The sequence below is a fragment of the Passer montanus genome, unplaced genomic scaffold (genome assembly GCF_014805655.1).
Source record: "Passer montanus isolate IOZ18808 unplaced genomic scaffold, ASM1480565v1 scaffold154, whole genome shotgun sequence".
NCBI lineage: Eukaryota > Metazoa > Chordata > Aves > Passeriformes > Passeridae > Passer > Passer montanus.
Window position 1 is genome coordinate 414585 of NW_024362494.1, and position 22671 is coordinate 437255.

The 22671-nt window shown below is 56.1% G+C and overlaps 3 protein-coding genes across 8 annotated transcripts in view; 1 reads left to right on the forward strand and 2 right to left on the reverse strand.

Moving 5' to 3' along the window:
- The window catches only part of LOC120498894, a 4211-nt gene extending 3798 nt beyond the window's left edge, over window positions 1-413 (reverse strand). The window contains exon 1 of the mRNA XM_039702115.1: window positions 138-413. Within this exon, the coding sequence (XP_039558049.1) occupies window positions 138-413 (276 nt within the window). The remainder of the gene's footprint in view (window positions 1-137) is intronic.
- A 2207-nt stretch (window positions 414-2620) lies between these two features.
- Window positions 2621-11048, reverse strand: ADAM15 (ADAM metallopeptidase domain 15). 6 transcript variants are annotated; one of them, XM_039702213.1, is made up of 25 exons: window positions 10897-11048; window positions 9506-9615; window positions 8890-8966; window positions 8544-8622; window positions 8362-8438; window positions 8107-8269; window positions 7564-7626; window positions 7415-7483; window positions 7164-7333; window positions 7005-7089; window positions 6789-6937; window positions 6522-6699; window positions 6307-6399; window positions 5741-5936; window positions 5563-5671; window positions 5340-5490; window positions 5195-5272; window positions 5001-5112; window positions 4769-4907; window positions 4138-4191; window positions 3773-3881; window positions 3484-3552; window positions 3230-3301; window positions 3017-3138; window positions 2621-2758 (listed from the first exon to the last, which is right to left on the reverse strand). In XM_039702213.1, exons 1-25 carry the CDS (start codon window positions 10967-10969, stop codon window positions 2731-2733), a joined length of 2625 nt encoding a protein of 874 aa, XP_039558147.1. In that variant the 5' UTR covers window positions 10970-11048; the 3' UTR covers window positions 2621-2730. The 6 variants fall into 6 exon arrangements, with proteins under 6 accessions (XP_039558147.1, XP_039558148.1, XP_039558149.1 ...); XM_039702214.1 differs by lacking the exon at window positions 4138-4191; XM_039702215.1 differs by lacking the exon at window positions 3484-3552.
- Window positions 11049-14582: 3534 nt separating this feature from the next.
- Window positions 14583-22110, forward strand: DCST2 (DC-STAMP domain containing 2). The gene is made up of 17 exons (XM_039702116.1): window positions 14583-15024; window positions 17252-17422; window positions 17539-17640; window positions 17736-17920; window positions 18018-18099; window positions 18744-18957; window positions 19032-19189; window positions 19264-19428; window positions 19510-19677; window positions 19774-19874; window positions 19957-20087; window positions 20181-20296; window positions 20373-20466; window positions 20546-20689; window positions 21463-21620; window positions 21693-21818; window positions 22097-22110. Exons 1-17 carry the CDS (start codon window positions 14583-14585, stop codon window positions 22108-22110), a joined length of 2571 nt encoding a protein of 856 aa, XP_039558050.1.
- Window positions 22111-22671: the final 561 nt, after the last annotated feature.

The window sequence follows — 22671 nt, forward strand, 5'->3', positions numbered from 1 at the left end:
GGGCCGCGGGCGGGGCGGCCCGGCGGGGCTCGGCACGGCCCGGCCCGCCCCGACAACTTCGGGCCAATCCCGCCGCGCCGCCGCCCGGCAACTTCACCGACTGCCATTAACCCTTGGCGGGCGGCACCGGCACCCACCGGCACCGGCAGCGCCATCGGGACCGAGACCGAGACCGGGAGCTCCCCACCGGCACCCGCTGGCACCGGCACCGGTAACTCCCCACCGGCATCCAGCGGCACCAGGACCGGCAGCAGCAGCCACGCCCCAGCCCGGCAGCCCCGGTACCGCCGGCATCCACCGGCACCGGTATCCCTGGCAACGCCCCGGTGCCTCTCCCAGCCCGACACCGAGCCGGTACCGCGAATATCCACCGGCACCGGGACCAACAGTGCCCGGGCAAGGGGGCTGAGCATCACCGGTAACCATCCCTGGCACCGGCACCGGCACCCCGGGCACGCACCGGCACCGCCCCGGTACCGGCACCGGCAGCGCTGGTTCCCCCGCCGGTACCGGGCCGGGGGAGCTCACACGGGGCAGCTCTCACACACGCGTGTGCCCAGGCCCACCGGCTGCCCACGCGTGGCTGTGCCCACCAGCAGCTCTTGCACGCGTGTACCTGTGCACACGGGATGGCGCTTGCACACGCGTGTGCCCGTGGGGGTGGCAGCTGCTGGCCCCACGTGTGTCCCTGCCCACCAGGCAGCTCTTGCACATGTGTGTGTCTGTGTCATCAGAGAGCTCCTGCACACACGTGTGCTCACGTGTGACACCTGTGACCAAGCCTATAGGGCAGCTCTTACACACCTGTGTGTGTGTGTCCCCAGAGAGCCCCTGCACACACGTGTGCTCACGTGTGACAGCTCCTGCTCACGTGTGACACCTGTGACCAAGCCTATAGGGCAGCTCTTGCACACGTGTGTGTGTCCCCAGAGAGCTCCTGCACACACGTGTGCTCACGTGTGACACCTGTGTCCCTGCCCACACAGCAGCTCTTGCACACCTGTGCCCGTTCAGGTGTGTGTCCCTGCCCTGCACACACAGGTGGTGAGCACACAGGCAGCTCTTGCACACACATGTGTACCTGTGGGCTGGCAGGCGGCTTGCACACGCATGTTCCTTCCTAGAAAACAGCTCTTGCACAATCATGTGGCAGCTCCTGCCTGAGCACACAGGACAGCTCCTGCACACGCGTGTGTCCAGACCACAGGGCAGCTCTTACACACACAGACACACACACATGTCCATAAAGCAGCTCTTACACACATGTACCTGAGCCCACACAGACTGAGCAGCTCTTGCACACACACGTGCCCCTGTGTGGGCATTCCCATGCGTGTCCCTGCCCACCGGGCAGCTCTCACACATGTATGTGCTCGCAGAACAGCTTTGGCACACATGTGTGCCCACCGGGCAGCTCTAACACACGTGTGTGCCCACGGAGCAGCTTTGGCACACTCGTGTGACCATGGGGCAGCTCTGGCACACACATGTGCCCACCGGCTGGCTCTTACACACTCATGCGCCCCAAGAGCAGCTCTCACACACACGTGTACCCACCAGACAGCTCTCACACACTCGTGTGCCTAAAGAGCAGCTCTGGCACATGCGTGTGCCCACAGAGGAGCGCTCACACATTGGTGTGCCCACTGGGCAGCTCTCACACGCTTGTGTGTCCATGGAGCAGCTCTCACACTCTCATGTGCCCACTAAGAAGCTCTGGCACACTCGTGTGCCCATTGGGCAGCTCTCACACACTCGTGTGTTCACTGGGCAGCTCTCACACACGTGTGTGCCCACAGAACAGCTTTGGCACACTCGTGTGCCTAAAGAGCAGCTCTCACACACTTGTGTGCCCACTGGGCAGCTCTAGCACATGCATGTGCCCACGGAGCAGCTCTCACACTCTCATGTGCCCACTAAGAAGATCTGGCACACGCGTGTGCTCACTGGGCAGCTCTCACACACTTGTGTGCCCACAGAACAGCTCTGGCACACTCGTGTGCTCAAAGAGCAGCTCTGGCACACGCGTGTGCCCACTGGGCAGCTCTCACACACTCGCATGCCCACTGGACAGCTCTAGCACATGCGTGTGCCCATGGAACAGCTCTCACACATGCTTGTGTCCACAGAGCAGCCCTCACACTCTCGTGTGCCCATTGGGCATCTCTGGCACATGCGTGTGCCCACAGAACAGCTCTCACACACTCGTGTTCCCACTGGGCAGCTCTCACACACTCATGTGCTCACAGAACAGCTCTGGCACACTCGTGTGCCCAAAGAGCAGCTCTCACACACATGTGTACCAAAGGAATAGCTCTGGCACACTCGTGTGCCCACTGGGCAGCTCTCACACACCCGTGTGCCCACGGAGCAGCTCCGGCACACACAGACAGACAGACAGACACACACGTGCCCACTCTCGTGCCCCCCGTGTCCCCTCTCCCCCGTGCCCACGTGGCCCCGGCCGCGCCCCCGCTGCAGCTGCCCTCAGCGCCCGCCAGGGGGCGCTGGCGCTCGGGAGCCCTTCCGGCGCGGGGCCTGCCGGGAGTTGTAGTTCCCCCCGCTCCCCCCCGGTGCGGGTCGCGGTGCCCCGGTGCCGGTGCGGCGGAGGCAGCGCAGAGGCGGCTCACAGCCCCTTTATTGACGTGGCGGGAGACAAAGGGGGCGGCGGAGCCCGGCGGGGCTCGGCCTTCCCCGCGGATCCAGCGCTGCGCATTCCCCGCCCGCGGCTCAGGCCTCTGGCGGGGCCGGCGCGGGCCTGGCAAGAGGAGGGAGGGCGATGGCGTGAGGGTGGGGTCCGCACAGCTTCCCCCTGCAGCTCCCCCCGTCCCTGCTCTGCATCCCCGCCCTCACCCCCTCCTTCCTCCTCTCCCACCCTGTTCTGGCCCCTCATTTCTCTTGGTTACCCTCTCTCCCCCACCCGCACTCCCCTCAGGCCTTGCAGGCCGCGCCCTGGCACCCCACACTGTCCCCTCAAACCCCCCGGACCCCAGCCCTGGCTGTCCCCCGCGCTCACCTGGCAGGAATCACGGTGACATAGGCGTGCCCAGGGGGGGTCTCACTGCGGGCCAGCGAGGGGCCCGGCGGGTCCGAGGGCAGCGGCCGCTGCGGCGGCGGGGGCTTGGCCGGACCTGGGGGCTGCAAGGGCACGGCGGGGTGTGAGGGCACGATGCGGGGTGCAGGGTGGGGAGCGGCCCGGCGCCCCACACGCAGGCGCTGCCGCCGTTACCTGAGCGCTCGGCAGCACAGGGTCTGCGGGCAGCGGGCGTGTGGGGGGGGGCGGCCTGTCCGAGGGGGGGCCCTGGGCAGAGAGACGGGGACAGTGTGACAGCGGGGGACAAGTGGGGCAGCGCGGGAGCCGGCGTCCCGCCGGGCACGAGGGGACAGCCGTGTCACACAAGTCCCCCAGAGCTGGAGCGCAGCCAGGCATGCGGCGGGGCCGGGGTGGGCTGGGGGGTGCCCCCCGCCCTGCCCGGGCATTACCTTGGGCACAGGGTCCGGCGGGAGAGGCCGGGAGGGCGGATCAGGCCGGGCTGAGCCGAGGGCAGCCGGCTGCGGAGAGAGGGAGAGGGGGGACAAGCCATGCAGCATGCGGAGACCCCCCTCCCGCCAGGCAGAGACAGAGACCCCCCCTCAGTGCACAGCCCTGGCTGGGACGGGCTCCAGTCCCGGTCGTGCCAAGCGGCCGTGCCAGGCTGCTACGGGTGCCAAGGAGTGGGATTCCCCAGCCCAGGACTGGAGTGAACTGCGCTGCCGCTGCGCCCATCCTCACCTTGCTGCCATGCATGACCTGCAGCTCCGTGGCCTGCCGCCACTGCGGGGGCCGGGGGCGTGCAGGGGGCCCTTGGCTGCTGCCCGCCGGGGGCTCTGGCTGCGAGATCCTGCAGGGAAAACCCAGGGTGAGACCCCCGCTCGCTCTGGGCACTTGGGGGACCCCGCACGGCCACCGAGCGACACCGACACCAGCAGAAGCCCAAGAGAAACGAACCCCTCGGCGCTGGAAGATGCGACACCCCGCGCCCCGGGGCTGCCCCGCACCCCACGGGCACTGCCAGGGGAAGAGCGCAGCACCGGAGGCCTTGCGAAGCAGGACGGCTCGGGGACAGCCCCACGCCCGGGCGCCGGAGGTGACGTTACCCGCTCCAGCCGTCTGCGGCTCCGGGACCCAGGAACCGCACCCGGGTCTCAGCACTGTGGGGAGAAGAGTGGGGGGCTCAGCCCGGGGCTGGGGGGGCGAGAGGAGCCGCGGGGATGTGAGGTGACGGGGCTGCGACCTGCGCTGGGGACGCGCACGCACACGGATGATGGTCACGCTGCGGGGACACGCGTGCGCAGCGCCTGGGCAGCCACCACGGGGGACGCGTGTGCGTGTGCGTGCTCACATGCCAGGGCACACGTGCGTGGGATTGAGCGTGCCACATGCAGAGGTGTGCGTGCCACCTGTGTGTCGCAGCACGCGCGAGCGGAGTCGAGCAGGCCGCTGGTGTGCCACGCCAGAGGTGTCGCGTGCCGCCCCCGTGCCTTGGCACACGCGTGCAGAGGCTGGCGTGCCACCTGCATGACACGGCACACGCATGCAGGGGGTTGTGTGCCACCTGCGTGTCACAACACACACACGTAGAAGTGAGCGTGTCACGGCACACGCATGCAGAGGTGAGCGTGGCAGCCGCGTGCCACCGGTGTGCCTCGGCATACACATGCAGAGGCGAGCGTGCCAACACCCACGTGCCCCCCACACATCCCCCGTGCGCCCCCCTGTCCCCAGTACCTGTACTGGCAGGAGGTGCCCTTTCCAAGCTGGCAGAGGTGCTTGTGCAGGCCGGCACGGCGGGCACGGCACAGCCCCAGCGCCAGCGCCAGCCCCAGCAGCGCGCTCAGCAGCAGGGCCGTGGGCAGGGCGCTTCCTCCTGCGGGAGAGCAGCACGTCAGCCCCCGCCGTGCCCGTCCCCCCCCTGGCACCCGCACAAAGCCCCATTCTCTGCGCTCGCCTCGGCCCTCACCTCGCTCAAGGCCGGCAGGGCCGCTGTCCTGGCTGCCTCCCACACCGGGGCTGTCACAGCTCGGGGGGGCCCAGCCCTGCTCGCAGTGGCAGTGCCCGTGGTTGTTGCACACCTAGGGGGGTGACAGTGGCTGAGCTCAGCCCCTGAGGGGCAGCTCCCCACTGCCAGCAGTCGCTCCCCAGCCCCGCACTCACCCCGTGCCCGTGGCATTTGCTCTGGCACTGCTGGTCACCCAGCACGGAGATGTCCTGGCACCGGTGCTGGAGGCACATCTGTGGGGCATGGGGTGTCAGCACTGGGAGACTCCCCCAGGCCCTTCCCTGTCACCCCACTGCTCACCTTCCCGGGGCCACAGGTGGTGCCAGGCAGCACCATGGCTGCATCTGTCACATCCTCATCCCCAGGCAGGGTGGTCCCCTGGCAGGACCCTTCTGGCCTGTCCCCACGGGAGCTGCTGCGCTGGCACTGCAGCATCCCACAGCTGGTGTCCCTGCAGGGACAGAGGGGTCAGGGCAGGGGGCATGGCAAGGGGGACATGGAGAAGGACAGGGACCTCACTCACTGCTGTGTGCAAGTGACATAGGAGCCGTTGGGGAGCTGCCCGCAGTGCCCACGTTCATCTCCTCTTGTGTTCAGGGCAGCCATGCAGGAGCTGGAGACAGGACTGGCACCTGCAGCAGGAGCAGAGACCCTCAGCTCCCCTGCTTAGCTGCCAGCACCCCACCCTGGCCCTGCTCTACCTGGCCCCAGCAGCTGCTGGCACTGCCCTTCGTAGGTGGCACAGGCCCCGCTGTAGCAGCGTGCCCGCCCGCTGGCACAGGGCTGCCCGTCCTGCAGGAACGTGTCAGGGGGGCAGCGCGGTGAGACCCCGTCACAGAACTCGGGCAGGTCACACTCGCCCAGAGGCTCCCGACACACGTGGCCAGCACGGCGCAGCTGTGGGGGGACGTGGTCAGGTCAACAGGGGGAGTGTGGGATGTGGTCAGATCAATGGGGTGAGTGGGGGACATGGTCAGATCTACAGGATGAGTGGGGGTACACGGTCAGATCAATGGGGTGAGTGGGGGACATGGTCAGATCTACAGGATGAGTGGGGGTACACGGTCAGATCAATGGGGTGAGTGGGGGACATGGTCAGATAAACAGAGTGAGTGGGGGACGTGGTCAGATCAACAGGGTGAGCGGGGGACATGGTCAGATAAACAGGGTGAGTGGGGGACATGGTCTGATCAATGGGGTGAGTGGGACTTGCCCACCATGGGGAGTGGCTGCTGTGCCCATGGCATGGGTGCCCATCCCCACACACCTGGCAGTCCTCACAGCAGGCATCCTCAGTGGCACACACGGCTCCTGGCATCAGCTGGCAGGAGCTGCTGTTGCAGCAAGGATCGGTGCACTCCTGCAGTGGGGGGGCTGCAGTCAGCGGGTGCCGCCAGCACTGGAAACCACCCTGCCAGCCCAGACACCCATGGAGCAATGGGGTGGCTGCAGGGCTCCAGGCCTACCCAGAGCCCCCCGTACCACGCTGAGGCCGCAGTCGCACTCCTCGCCCAGCTCTACGAAGTGGTTCCCGCAGGTGGGGCTCCCGGTCAGGAGCTGGGGCTCGGGGACGTTGGAGAGGCACCAGCCCTGGCCCTGCTGCAGGCTGCGCTCCAGGTCCTGCCGGCTGCAGTTGCTGAAGCTCAAGCCAGGTGTCAACCTGCAGAGGCAGGAAGGGGCCCGTGAGGTGAGGTGAGGTGAGGAAGGGGCTCAGCCCCAGCTCCCCGAAGGGCTGCCCGCTGCCCTCACCCTGTGGGTGGTGCCATGATGCAGCCGCGGTCGTGCCGGAGGTCGCCGCAGTCGCAGAGGCGCCCGGCGCCGTCGTGGCGCATGCCCAGGTTGTGCCCCAGCTGATGGGCCACAGTGGAGGCCACGACGAGGACACTGACAGAGTGGTCCTGTGGGACAGGAGGGTCAGGGAGGGCAGCTGGCAGGAGGACGGGGTGGGGGGACAGAGGCACTGACCATGCTGACCCCCCCGGAGCGCGTGGGGGAGCACACGGAGCCTTGAGTCGACATCCCCACGGAGACATCATCGAAGTGGGCACCCCTGGAGAGAGAGCACAGCGGGTCGGGGGACTGCTGCGGCCTCATCCCCCGGTCCCCACGCTGTCCCCCACTCACGTCAGGAGCTGGGCGTTGTCGTGGGGCAGCCGGGGCAGCAGCTCCTCCCGGCGCCAGCGCAGGAACCGCTCCAGCACGGCGCGGGCGCTGCCGCCCACCGCGATCTTGTCGCCCTCGCTCCAGACCTCCACGGCCAGCAGGGCCACCCGCACTCCCAGCGGGCGGAAGAACTGGGGGGGCACAGCGGGGTCAGAGCCCCCCCAGCACTGCAGAGGCAAGGGCTGGGATGGACAGACACAAGCACGACTCACCACATCCACCTGGTTGGCGATTTCCAGGGTCCGGGTGTGAACGCGTTGTAGGTTGGGGTAATTCTGGAACTGGGGAAGCAGGGACAGGGGTCACAGGGCTGGCCGTGGGAAGGGCAGCCCCTGCTGTGGGGACGCTGCCCAGCACTCACCGCAGCGTGGTCCACCACCATCACCAGCTCCACAAAGTGCTGCTCTGCCGCTGCCCGCTTGCCCTGGGGACAGAGAGGTGTCACTGTCATATTTTCTGGAAAAATCCCTTCCCCAGGATTTCTTCTCCTGGGAAGCTGAGAAGCCTCAGAGGAAAATGAAATGAATAATTATCTCCTTTGCTTCTCCTGTGTTTTGCTGCTTTGGAATGTAGTTTGGAGATTGTTTATCCAACTGTTTGATCGGTTTAATTTGAATTGTTTTTACTGAATGACCAATCACCATCAGCTGTGTCGGACTCTGAGGAGTCAGTCACGAGTTTTTCATTATTATCATGTTAAACCTTCTGTAAGTATCCTTTCTGTATTCTTTAGTATAGTTTAGTATGGTTTTAGTGTAGCATTCTAGAATAGAATAGAATAGATAATAAATTAGCCTTCTAAGAATATGGAGTCAGATTCTATCCTCTATCTGGGGACCCCGAAAAGACCACAGAGAGGGCTCAGAGTGCTGATACTATGGGGCAAGACCCCTGGGTGACCTACCCTGTGTGGCCAGGGGGGCTCTGTTGCCTCTGCCCCAGGCTGGGGGCCCTGCCTGCAGCTCTGTGGCTCCAGCCGAAGGTGGGATGCCCCGTGCTGCCCTGGGGGGCTGCTGGTGGCTGGCTCCAGTGTGTAGCTCCTGGTGTCTGACAGCCAGAGGCGGCCGCTGGGGAAGGACAGAGGAGCTGGGATATGGAGCCCATCCCATCATCAGCACGGTGGGAGTGGGCTCACAGACCACGGGGCCTGGGGGCTCACCTGAGTCCTGCACAGGCACAGAGGTTGGCCCAGGAGCCAGGGAAGCCCTGCACGGTCCCCTGGTAGCAGCAGTGCTCCTGCAGCAGAGAAGGGGGCTCAGGATCCAGCCCCAGGCTGGGGTCCCCCTGGGAACAGGGACAGCTTGGGGACAGCACAGGTGGCAGCCATGCTGGAGGCCATACCTGCTCTCTAGGCTCCTGGATTGCCCGTGTCCCGTCAGGCAGGTAATAGAGCAGGGCCCCAGTGCCCTGCAGCAGCTCCCTGCCAGAGACTCGTGTCACCCACAGCAGGAACCCCCAGCCCACCCTGCCCTGGCACACCCTGGCAGGAAGGGAGGACTCTGCACCTCCCACCCTGCTGTGGGTGCACCCTGGGGCCCCCACTCCACCTGCGTGTGGATGGAGACAGGGAATAAGGGACCCCCATGGACAGAGGCAGAGCCCCAGGGTCCCAGGAGGACCCCCACCCTGCGCGGGTCCGGGAGCTCCATCCCACACCCTGCTGTTGACCCCACAACCACAGACTCACCAGTTTTGCTCCAGCTCCAGCAGCAGCCGCACCCCCTCCAGCTCCAGCAGGACTGTCAGACGGGCAGGGAACCCCCCCTGGCACAGGCCGGGGTTAGGGGGGTACCCCCTGACCCAAGCTGCCCCATCCCTCCCCACACATCCCCAAGGCACAGCCTGGCCCTGGCGTGTGCTGCAGGGAGAGGTCGGAAGGGATGGGAAGGGATGCCCTGCCCACCCCGCAGGAAGCGTCCCTCCCTCCCGGGCTCATTGTGTCAGGGCAGGGGGGCTGGACCGAGCGGGGCCCCCACCCCGTTCCCCCGGCTCTTCCTGCCCGCTGCAGCGCTGCGGAAACATTGCACAGACTCCCCACGGCCGCGGGGTGGGCTGGGCCCTTCCGCCCCACCCGGGAGGGGCGCGGGGTGGGTACCCCGACCCAGAAAGGTCCCTCCCAGCATCGGGAGGGGAAGGGCGATTTGCTGAGGGGCCCCCTCCCCACTGCCTCTGGGTGCTGGGGACCCCGGGGATGCGGCACCAGGGCACCGCATGTCCTGCACTGAGAAGAGGGCAGGGGGAGGTGGTGGGGTGCAGGCGCTGTCACAAGCGTGGGGGACCCCAGGGATGTGGGTGGGGCTCACCTGGGTGGCTTCTGCCAAGCTGAGTGTCCGGTTATCCCGCAGCACCCACGGGGTCACTGACCAGGCGTGTCCTGATTCCTCACTGTGCTGCTGCTGCTGCGAGCTGTCACCTGCACAGGGCCCTCACCACTGTCACCCAGCACAGCCCAGACCCCCAAGGTCACCCAGCACAGCCCAGACCCCCACAGTACCCAGCACAGCCCAGACCCTCCCCACTGTGTGACCCAGCACAGCCAGAGCCCCAAGGTCACCCAGCACAGCCCAGACCCTCCCCCCTGTGTCATCCCCCACAGCCCAGACCCCCAAGGTCACCCAGCACACCCCGGACCCCCAGCCTGCACCCCGGACCCTTGTCACCCATCAAAGCCTGGTCACCCAAGGCATTACAGCCCCCCAGGACAGGTGGGAAGCCCCAGGGACCCCCACATTGACGGCACGGCTCCCAGCAGAGCCTGGGGGAACCCCCCTGTTTGGGGGCTGCAGGAGGACGGGCTGGGCTCTTCGGCCAAGCCTTGCATCACCTCGGCCGGCTGCCCAGTACAACCAGCACAGAGACTGGGCAGGGCTGGGAGCCCGGCTCGGCTGACTCAGACCCCCCCTCCCACCAGCTTTTGGGGAACCCCTGCCCAGAGCCCCGGGATGGGGTTTGGAGGGAGCATCAAACCCCGCTCTGCACGGCCCCACCAGCCCGGGGAGCGCCGGGACAGAACCGCGGTACCGGGAGGGGACACCGAGCGTACCGGGGAGGGGACACCGAGCATCCCGGGGGGGCGCACGGAGGGTACCGGGGAGGGGGCACCGAGCGTCCCGGGGACAGAACCGCGGTACCGGGAGGGGGCACCGAGCATCCCGGGGACAGAACCGCGGTACCGGGGGAGCACCGAGCGTCCCGGGGACAGAACCACGGTACCGGGGGAGCACCGAGTGTCCCGGGGAGGGACAGAACCGCGGTACCGGGAGGGGACACCGAGCGTACCGGGGAGGGGACACCGAGCATCCCGGGGGGGAGCACCGAGTGTCCCGGGGAGGGCGCACCGAGCGTCCCGGGGACAGAACCACGGTACCGGGGGAGCACCGAGTGTCCCGGGGAGGGCGCACCGAGCGTCCCGGGGACAGAACCGCGGTACCGGGGGACCGCTGAGCGTCCCGGGGACAGAACCGCGGTACCGGGGGAGCACCGCGCGTACCAGGGAGGGCGCACCGAGCATCCCGGGGGGGCGCACCGAGCGTCCCGGGAGGACACACCGGACATCCTGGCGAGGTGGCAACGCGCTTCCCGAGGGGCTACGACCCCCGATGCCACCCCGCTCCTCCCGGGCCGCTCCCCGCGGGTATCCCCGTGCCCCCCACCGACCCCCCCACCCCACTCGGGACGCCGGTTCCCCGCTCACCTGCAGCGCTCCCGGTGCCAGCGGCGAGCAGCAGCCCCGCGGCCAGCAGCAGCCGCGGCCCCATCGCCCCCATGGCCCCGCCGCCCCCGCCGGCTCCCGTCGCGCATGGCCCCGCCACCGCCACCGGCACCGGCACCGACCCCGCCCGGCCCGGCCCGGCCCGGGGGCGGAACTTCCCTGCCAGCCCCGTGGCTCCGTTCCGCTCCTCCGGCGCCGCCCCGGCCGGGGCGGAGCGGGGGTGGTTCCCTGTGCGCCGGGAGGGGCTGGCGGGGGCCGGGGTAGCGGTGGTGCTGCTGCGGTGGGACCCCTCCCCATCCCGAGACCCCTGCCCTCGTCATCCCCTAGAGTGGAGACCCCCACCTGCACGTCCCAGGAGAGCAGAGGCGCCCACCCTGCACCGTCTCATGCTCTGGAGACCCCTCCTTCATCATGCTGAACACTGAAGAGCCCCGCCTTCACCACCGCGGAGGGCAGAGCCCCCTGCGTCCATCCCCCAGGGCAGGAGAGACCCTCACATCCAGCAGAGACACCCCACTGTCACCAGCCCGTGCTCCCCACACCCCTGCCTTTATCTCCTCATGAAAGGAAGATGCCAACCTTCACCATCCTGACAGCAGAGACCCCCACCTTCATCATCCAGAGAGCAGAGACCCCCACCTTCATCATCCTAAACAGCAGAGACCCCCACCTTCATCATCCTAAACAGCAGAGATGCCCACCTTCATCATCCTAAACAGCAGAGACCCCTATCTTCCATCTTCATCATCCCAGACCACAGAGACCCTCACCTTCATCATCCCAGACTGCAGAGACCCCCACCTTCATCATTCAGAGAGCAGAGACCCCCACCTTCATCATCCTAAACAGCAGAGACCCCTATCTTCCATCTTCATCATCCCAGACCACAGAGACCCTCACCTTCATCATCCCAGACATCCTCCTAAACAGCGGAGACCCCCACCCTCACAACCCAGACACCACACAGCCCCACCTTCACTTTTTAAAAAACCAAATATAAGTAAAGAGACTAAGAAAATTATTGTGTCAGGTCTTTTCTTTTTTTCTTCTACGTGACTGGTCTTTGTCAAGGGAGGTTGCTTCCTTGAAAGCTTTTTTCCCCCCTCAGAAACTTGTTTTGAAATTTACAAAAGTTTAATAGTTACAAAATGGTTGTAAAATAGTAATACAAATTAGAGCAATAAGGACCCCCACCCTCATCATCCTAAACACCGGAGACCCCCACCCTCATCCTCCTAAACAGCGGAGACCCCCACCCTCACAACCCAGACACCACACAGCCCCACCTTCACTTTTTAAAAAACCAAATATAAGTAAAGAGACTAAGAAAATTATTGTGTCAGGTCTTTTCTTTTTTTCTTCTACGTGACTGGTCTTTGTCAAGGGAGGTTGCTTCCTTGAAAGCTTTTTTCCCCCCTCAGAAACTTGTTTTGAAATTTACAAAAGTTTAATAGTTACAAAATGGTTGTAAAATAGTAATACAAATTAGAGCAATAAGGATTTGGACCATCAGAGTGAGGACAATAAAGCAAAGAAGTATGAATGTTCAGATGCTTTCCTCAGAAAAAGCATGGCTTGCTAACAAAGCATTAACTCTTAAAAGCAACAGCCTGTTGCATATTCATATATCTCCTACATGATGCATAAATTCTTTTCAAACAAAGGGTGTTCTCTGGTTATTGTCAACTTCTCCTTAATCCTGTTGGCGCCTCAAAGACTAAAAGGGGGTGGAAGAAAGTTTGTTTTTTCCAATAAGGAGGCAATATTTCTTTTCTTGGGGCTTGTTGCTGTTATCTCTGTGTGAAAAATTTCTTGATCATCTCATCTCTTTCTTGAGTAGTTACAGAGTATCTTACATGGCAAAGTTTCTACTTTAACATTATGTTGTAACCTAAAACTGTATTTAACACACTACATAAGAGAATCAATAGAGCACAACTTCCTAACATAACACATATAATATTAATTGTAATGTTTGCGAAAAGCCAATCATATTGTGAGACACAACTGCTCGCTTTGAAAATTTAAAAAGGTTTATTAAACCTTAGCAAAAATACAACACAGGACTACAGAAGGAAAAAGCTGCAGCGCTGGGAACTCCCCTCGTGCATACCATGTGGCCAGTTCATCTTCTAGATGGATGCTCAGTCTTTTACACCCCTGGGGTTTGCATCAGCCAGCCCTGGCTCCTCTCACAGTCTGTCAGTCAGCTCTTCTTTGTCATTTATCAGTGGAAACTGCTTTCTTGTAACTTGACTGGAGATCAGGTGTTGTCACGCTCTACCCCCTAAGCAGCAAGCTTTTCCATTCCCACCTGCCCCAGGTAAGGGGCACATGTGCACATCTTCTTTTTACCTGTCCTAGACAGCCCAGGCTGTCCGATGGTCACAATCCAGGGGGAAAAGGGAACTGTGGGGAGAACAGAGGACATCTGAACTACAGCAACATAACTATAGATCACTAAAGCTTCTCTTAATATTCACACAATAGTTATCTTCTAATTGCAAGAGCCAATCATCTTATTACCTATCTGTAGCAATATAACACGCATTTTTGACACTAACACATGCGCTGCAGCAGAACACAACTGAAACTGCCAAGGGGTCCTGAATGCAATGGAAACCGTCTAATATTTGTGAAAACCCAGCAATATAACACGCATTTTTGACACTAACACATGCGCTGCAGCAGAACACAACTGAAACTGCCAAGGGGTCCTGAATGCAATGGAAACCATCTTTAATATTTGTGAAAAGCCAATCATATAACACATATTTTTCACACCAACACACCTACTGCGGCAGAATGCAACTGAAACTGCTGAGGGCTTCTGAATGCAATGGAAACCGTCTAATATTTGTGAAAACCCAATCACATTGAGGGGTTCCAAATGCAACGGAAATCATCTTTACTATTTGCAAAAAGCCAATCATGTAACATGCATTTTTCACACCAGCAGAGCAGAACGCAACCAAAACTGCCAAGGGGTCCTGAATACAAGGGAAACCATCTTTAATATTTGGGAAAAGCCAATCATGTAACACGCATTTTTCATGCCAACACACCCACTGCAGCAGAATGCAACTGAAACTGCTGAGGGATTTCAAATGCAAGGGAAACCGTCTTTAATATTTGTGAAAAGCCAATGATATAACACACATTTTTCGCAGCAACACACCCACTGCAGCAGAGCACAACTGAAACTGCCGAGGGGTCCTGAATGCAATGGAAACCGTCTAATATTTGTGAAAACCCAATCACATAACACGCATTTTTGACAGCAACACACCCAGCACAGCAGAATGCAACCAAAACTACCAAAGGGTCCTGAATGCAAGGGAAACCGTCTTTAATATTTGCGCAAAGCCAATGATATAACACACATTTTTCACAGCAACACGCCCACTGCAGCAGAGCACAACTGAAACTGCCCAGGGGTCCTGAATGCAAGGGAAACCATCTTTAATATTTGGGAAAAGCCAATCATATAACATGCATTTTTGACAGCAACACACCTACTGCAGCAGAATGCAACTGAAACTGCTGAGGGCTTCCGAATGCAATGTAAACTGTCTAATATTTGGGAAAAGCCAATGATATAACACACATTTTTCACAGCAACACGCCCACCGCAGCAGAGCACAACTGAAACTGCCGAGGGGTTCCGAATGCAACGGAAACCGTCACGCAGCACCTGCCAACCGTTGCGGGTGCAGCTCGTTGCAAACTGCTCGCTCGCTCTGCTGCCATCCCGCCGAGCCCAAGCTGGAGGGAGCAGCAGGACCCTGGCCATGAGGCTGCTCTCGGGCTTGGGCAGGGCCCTGCGGGCCCGGTGGGGCCTGGGGCAGAAGCAGGCCCAGCGGCCCAGAGCCAAGCGCAGGCCGGAGAAGCCCAGCAAGGCCCGGGAGTTCGCCCGCAGCCTGGGCGGCCTCGCCCTGGGCCTGCTGCTGGCCACCATTTATGGGGCCCTGGTGCTGCTGGTGCAGGGCCACAACGTCTGGTACTGCCTGAGCATCACCGTCCTCATGGGCGCCGCGCTGGGCCTGGGCATGGCCTTCTCCATGAAGATCCGGATGATCGTGCTGCTGGCACTGCCGCATTTCTTCACCAGTGAGCAGCCGTGGGTGCCGGGGGATGCCGGCTCCTGGCTGAGCACCAGGGCTGTGTTAGAACCCTAGATACTAAAAAAATGAAATTTTCTGTGTTAAAAAATGCAGACCCTCAAGAGAACTTAAAGCCATAAAAAAAGCTTCCAAAATTAATTAATAACAGATTGATAAGATTATAAATTATATATAGCAGATTAGTTATATATAACGGATTAATAATAATATTACAGATTATATATGGCAGATTAGTTATATATAATAGATTAATAATAAGATTATTGGTTATATATAGCAGATTAGTTATATGTAACAGATTAATAATAAGATTATAAATTACATATAACATGTTAGTTATATATAATAGATTAATAATAAGATTATGGGTTATATATAGACAATTCATAATAAGATTATAAATTATATATAGCAGATTAGTTATATGTAACAGATTAATAATAAGATTATAAATTATATATAGCAGATTAGTTATATATAATGGATTAATAATAATATTACAAATTATATAGCACATTAATTATATATAATAGATTAATAATAAGATTATTGGTTATATATAGCAGATTAGTTATATATAATGGATGAATAATAATAAGATTACAAATTATATATAGCGGATTAGTTATATGTAATAGATTAATAATAAGATTATAAATTATATATAGCAGATTAATAATAAGATTATAAATTATATATAGCGGATTAGGTATATATAATAGATTAATAATAAGATTATGGGTTATATATAGCAGATTAATAATAAGAATATGAGTTATATATAACAGATTAGTTATATATAACAGATTAATAATAAGATTGTAAATGATATGTAACAGATTAGTTCTATATAGGAGATTAATAATAAGATTATGAGTCATATATAGCAAATTAGTTATGTATAATAGATTAATAATAAGATTATAAATTACATATAACACGTTAGTTATATATAACAGATTAATAATAAGGTTATAAGCGTGTAGTTTAAATAGGAGTAGGTAATATCATGTAGCAGAAAATTTAGAGTTTAAAGTTTTAAAATATAGTAATATATATAAAACTAAGATAGAAATTTTAATACTGTAGCTAATCCTTCTTCTTCACCTTCTTCTTCATAAATTTAAGTAGTATTTATAATTAAACAAAAAAGTCCACATTGCAAAACACAAGTGATTAGTTATTGAGTTAAAAATAAAAATAATTTAAGTGGCATTTCTTAATTAGCTAATTTTTCCTTTAAAGACCTTGTAAAAATATATACAAACCATTTTGTAATTTATTAGTAAAATACTGTAGAACTCACCATTTATAAGACTGTAATATAGATAAAAAATAATAAACATCTAAATCCAGACACAAAATGCCATTTTGAGCGCTTTCAATCCCAACCCTAACAGAAACAAAAAAGAAGTTAAAAACCAACATTAGTGGTGCCCTGTGTGAGGCTTGAATTCACAACCTTCAGATTGTGAGACTGATTTTCCCTGTCAGATTTTGAGACTGATTTTTCCCTGTCAAATTATGAGACCGATTCTTCACTGTCAAATTATGAGACTGATTCTTCCCAGTCAGATTATGAAACTAACTTTTCCCTGTCAGATTATAAAACTGATTCTTTCCTGTCAGATTATGAGACTGATTCTTACCTGTCAGATTGTGAGACTGATTGATTTTTCCCTGTCTGATTATAAAACTGATTTTTCCCTGTCAGATTATGAGACTGGTTCTTGCCCTGTCATATTATGAGACTGATTCTTTGCTGTCAGATTATGAGACTGATTTTTCCCAGTCAGATTATGAGACTGATTCTTTGCTGTCAGGTTGTGAGACTGACTGATTTTTCCCTGTCAGATTATGAGACTGATTTTTTCCCTGTCAGATTATAAAATTGATTCTTTCCTGTCTGATTATGAGACTGATTCTTTGCTGTCAGATTTTGAGACTGATTTTTCCCAGTCAGATTATGAGACTGATTTTTCCCTCTCAAATTTTGAGACTGATTCTTTGCTGTCAGATTATGAGACTGATTCTTTCCTGTCAGATTTTGAGACTGATTTTTCCCTGTCAGATTATGAGACTGATTCTTGCCCTGACAGATTATGAGACTGATTCTTTGCTGTCAGATTGTGAGACTGATTTTTCCCTGTAAAATTATGAGACTGATTCTTTGCTGTCAGATTAGGAGACTGATTCTTGCCCTGTCTTTGCAGAGGAGGGGAAGATGGTGGTCATGATGCTGGCGCTGTGCCTGACCTTGCAAGGCCCTGGCACCAATCTCCTGCAAAACGTCTCCCAGGTCGCCAAGGCGCTGTCATGTGGGGCTGAACTGGCCCAAAACCAGACAGCTGAGAGAGTGCAACGTGCCAAGGAGCCACTGCTGAGTGAGCAGGGGGCTGGGGGAGGTGGAGGGACTGGAGGGGCCCTTCCTGGGGGGAACAGACAGCCTCAGGCTACCCTCACCCTTTGGGGTATGCTCAGGTGTCCCCTCTCTCTGCAGACATGCAGAGGAAAATCAAGGAGATTGGCCAGAATGCCAAGGTGCTGGGTGACCGTGTCCGTAAGTTCGTCCGCTCCATCATCGACTCCACCAGACACATTGGTGAGCGCTGGACCCCCGGGGGTGTCCCCAGCCCCAGCACCCCCTGCCCTCCTCTCAGACCATCCCCGTCTCCAACGCCCGCTCCGTGCCCGCAGCCCGGGCCCTGCGCACCGTTTGGCTGTGGCTGTCGAGGGCTGGCAACATCTGCAACCGTGAGCTGGGGGATCCCAAGACCAGCTGCTTTCGCTACATGGACAGGGCCAAGGACAGGTGTGAGCGCGCCCTGCCCGTCCTCTTCCACATCTGCTACGTGGTCCTCAGCTTCAAGGCGCTCTGCGGCGTGATCAGCACTTGTGAGTCCCTGCCCCTCCGCCCCGGGGGGCTAATGGGGTGATGGGGCACATCTGTCCCCATCGTGGGGGCCCAGCCCTACAGAGACCCCTCTCTCTGCAGTTACTTTGTTGTTCTGCACCATCCCAGCGTACATCCAGAGCTTCATCCGGGCCAGCGTGGCAGCTCGTGAGTATCCCAGTGCCACGTGGGGGTTGGGGGTTGTCATTGTTTTGCATGAGAGACATCTATGGAAGTGATACAAAGCTTTTAGCCACTCTTCCTAAATAAACTAAAAAAAGGCTATTAGTAGCAAACTTACTTTTTTTTTCCTTACTGATACGGTAAAGAAATTTTATTTCTTTTCCGTATCAGTAAGGAAAAAAAAAGTTATAAGAAGAAAAGTATTCTAAAAGTTTTGTTCTAATTCTTATTGCTCTTTAAGTTACTATTAATACATTTTTCTTTATACCCTTTTAAAGTTTTAAACCTACCTTACCTTTCTCCTAACCCTACTTCACACCAAAAATAAGTACATTACTAATTAGCCAACACCAAACCCACCACACTCTTTAGAACATTAACCAAAAAAAATCTCAAAATTAACAAAATCTCAGATTAACAACCCAAAACCACTACACGGGTCCTTCTCTGTGCCCCTCTTCTGGTTCTGGCCGCAATGCACAGCACCTCTCGTGCCCTCTGCAGCCCTCACGGATGCCCTGAACCGTGTCCGCGCCAGATTAACAACCCAAAACCACTACACGGCTCCTTCTCTGTGCCCCTCTTCTGGTTCTGGCCGCAATGCACAGCACCTCTCGTGCCCTCTGCAGCCCTCACGGATGCCCTGAACCGTGTCCGCGCCGAGTTTGAGTTCAACATCTCGGTCACGCACCACTTCAGCGTCAACCTCAACGCCAGCAAGAGCCTGGGCGAGGTGTCTGCCGATATAATGGAGGCCGTGCAGCACAGCATGGAGCCCTACCACCGTGCCCTGGAGCTCTTCTCCTACGTCTCCTTCTTGGTCGTGCTCTTCTTGTGGTACCGGTGAGTAGTGCTCTGGTGACCCATGGGGACAGGGACGTGGCGTGGAGGTGCTCAGCTCCCTCCCGTGCCCCCAGCGCGGTTCGCTACCGGCGCCTCTACCTGCGGGACGACACCTTTGACAACGTTTACATCACGCGGCGCTTCGTGGAGATGGACCTGCGCTGTGCGGAGCAGGGCAAGCCCACCGTGCTGCCCCTGTCGGGGCGGGAGAGGGGCCGCTACATCCCCCCAGGTCAGCCCCACCCCCGAGGGTATCCCCCAGCCCAAGCTGAGCGCCCAGCACGGCCTCACGGCGCTCCCATGCAGGTGCTCTGTGGCTGTCAAAGGCGGAGCGACAGCAGTACGGGCTGCAGCTCTTTTCGTTCCTGCGCCATACGCTGCTGGGGTTCAGCATCCTCCTGGCTGACTACACCATCTTCTGGCTGCTTGGCCTGTTCCGGCACCAGCTGAGCGCCGAGATCGTTGCCAGGGGTGAGCAGCACCCTTGGGTGCTCTGCTGGCTGAGGGTCAGGGCCTGTGGGATGGCCCCAGGTCTGAGCTGCTCGCCCACAGCGCCGTCGATAATGACCATCAGCGTCAACGGGACTGGCTACACCAGCGAGATCTACCAGGATCTGGTCTCTGCCTTCAACGCGCTGCAGGAGGGCGAGGTCTCGGTGCTGTCCCAGGTCTGCCTCATCGAGCCCATGGAGCCTGACCACGGCACCTACATCACCATAGGTGTGCACACCGGGGCCACTGCACCCTCAACAACCCAGGTGGGTGGAGGGGGTGAAGGGGAGTGCCCCCCACCCCTACTTATTTTCTTCCCACCAGGAATCCTGTATGGTATCTGGCTCTTCATCTCTGTCTTCGGTTCCTACCTGGCACGCCTGCGCCGGGCAGTGTGTGCTTACTACTTCCCAACCCGTGAGCAGGTGAGAAGCCCCCTGTGCATGTGTGTGTCCCTCTACACCCCCTGAGCCACCAGCTGCCCTCACCCCATCCCCTCCATGCCAGGAGCGCCTGACCTACCTCCACAACATCATCCGGGCACGGCGGGAATGGGCGCTGTTTGCCCTGAGCCAAGTGGGCACACGACAATTGGACGATACTGGGAAAAGCAGGTTCTTCCTTATCCTCATCTCCAGGTAAGCTCTTCCAGGAGATGGAAAAGGGGCAGCATCATCCCTGGGGGTCTGTGGCAAGGACCCCTGGGATGGCATTGCCCTGCGTGCTTGCAGGTGCCCTCTCCTAGCTCGCCTCGCTCGCCGCGTGGGCATCCAGCGCAAACACTGCCTGACCTGTGGGGCAGAAGAGAAGCCAGATTTCACCGCCTGCATCACACCCAACTGCAAAGGTAGGAGCCCCCACAGTTTGGGGACGCCCTCCCCATAAAATCCCCCATTCCTTCCTGACAGCCCCATTTTCCACAGGGCTGTATTGCAGCCAGTGCTACCAAACCATGAACAACATCTGCTCCGTCTGCAAGGCCCCCCTGAGCTACCCGGCCACCGGGGATGAGGAGCGGTGAGCAGAGGGGTGCTGGGGGGCTGCAGGGGGTGTGCAGGGGGGGCTGCAGCTCAGCCCTGCCCTCTGTGCCCTGCAGGGACTCCAGTGACGAGGAGGAGACAGTGGGGCTGCGGCTGGGCGCTGCGCGGGCGCTGCAGGGTCAGGAGCCAGGGCGGCGGCTGCTGCAGCGCATCAGGGACATCCTCAAGGGCCGGGGGCTCCCCTTCAGAACCAGGAGGCTGCAGGAGCAGCTGGAGGAGGAGGAGAGAGAGGGGCTCCTCTCCAGGTGAGGGCTGCTGTGGTGTTTTTCTGAGACCCCCAACAAAGGGAGGAATGATGGGAGGAATGACTCCACGTTCTCAGAAGGCTAATTTATTATTTTATGATACTGTAGTATCTAAACTAAACTATACTAAAGAATAGAGAAAGGATATTACAAAACTAAACTATACTAAAGAACAGAGAAAGGGTATTAAAAAATACTAAACTAAAGAATACTGAACTAAACTATACTAAAGAATAGAGAAAGGATACAGAAAGAAGGCTAAAATATACTAGAGAAAACTCGTGACTCCTTCCAGAGTCCCGACACAGCTTGGTGGTGATTGGCCATTAAGTAATAATAATTCACATGAAACCAATGAAACAATTCACCTGTTTCTATATTATATATATTATACATATATATGTTTTTATATATTCTAGATTATTTTTTTCTAATATATAATGTATCATGTATAATATATAATATGTAATATATAATATATAATATATACTTTTATATATATTATATATTATATATTACTTTTTTATATGGTATATATTTTCTATTAAATTTTCTACATTCTATTTCTGTATTATAAATCACATATATATGTGCATATATATAATATGACAATTTTTTCTATTATAAATTCTCTATTTTTCCATTTCAAATTTTCTCTAAAATTCTCTATAAATCCATTTCCCCCACGCTGGCACTGCTGCTCCCCAACACTCATCCCCCACCTCCAGACCCGACTTTGACGAGGAGGATCAAGCTGCGCCAAGGGACAGCGAGCTGCAGGAGGTGGTGGTCTCAGAGACCCCCAGCCGCGTTCCCTCTCCATCGGAGCATCCCACGGGCACCAACCCTGGAGCGGAACCCCGTGCTCGGAAACGTCCCAACTCCAGTGAGCCGCGCTGCCTGTCCCGTCCCGGGCAGGGCGGTGGCACGGCGGGGTGACACCTGTGTCCCCTCCCAGCCCTGAAGCGAGCGGTGGTCGCGGTGCTGCCCGGCCCGTGCAGCCGCTTCCTCTGGAGCCGGCCCGACCAGTACCGCTGCAGGAAAGCCTTCCTGGGAGCCGGCTTCGGGATGCTCCTCGGCTTCGGTGAGTGTGGGAATCCCTCAGTCACAGGGGCTGCGGAGAGCTGCAAAAGGCAGGTCTTGGACACAGCAGGACTGCTATGACTTTTCTGTATTATATAGGTTATACATACATATATCTATATCTGTATCTAAATCTAAATATTTCTATCTATTTCTACATATATATCTATATGCACCTATATCTATCATCTATCTCTAGATATTTCTATCTATATATCTGTATCTATATATATCTATATATCTATATCTATCTGTCTTTCTATCTGTCTATCTGTCTAGCTCTATATCTATAGCTATCTATAGCTATCTATATCTATATCTATCTATATCTATATCTATAGCTATATAATCTATATCTATATCTATATCTATATCTATATCTATATCTATATCTATATCTATATCTATATCTATATCTATATCTATATCTATATCTATATCTATATCTATATCTATATCTATATCTATATCTATATCTATATCTATATCTATATCTATATCTATATCTATATCTATATCTATATCTATATCTATATCTATATCTATATCTATATCTATATCTATATCTATATCTATATCTATATCTATATCTATATCTATATCTATATCATCTATCTCTATCTCTATCTACATCTACATCTACATTTACATCTATCTATATCTATATCTATATCTATATCTATATCTATATCTATATCTATATCTATATCTATATCTGTATCTATATCTATATCTATCTATATAATCTATATAATCTACATATCTATAGTTATTTCTATTTCATCTACATCTATCTAATATCTATCTATCTATCTATCTATCTATCTATCTATCTATCTATCTATCTATCCACA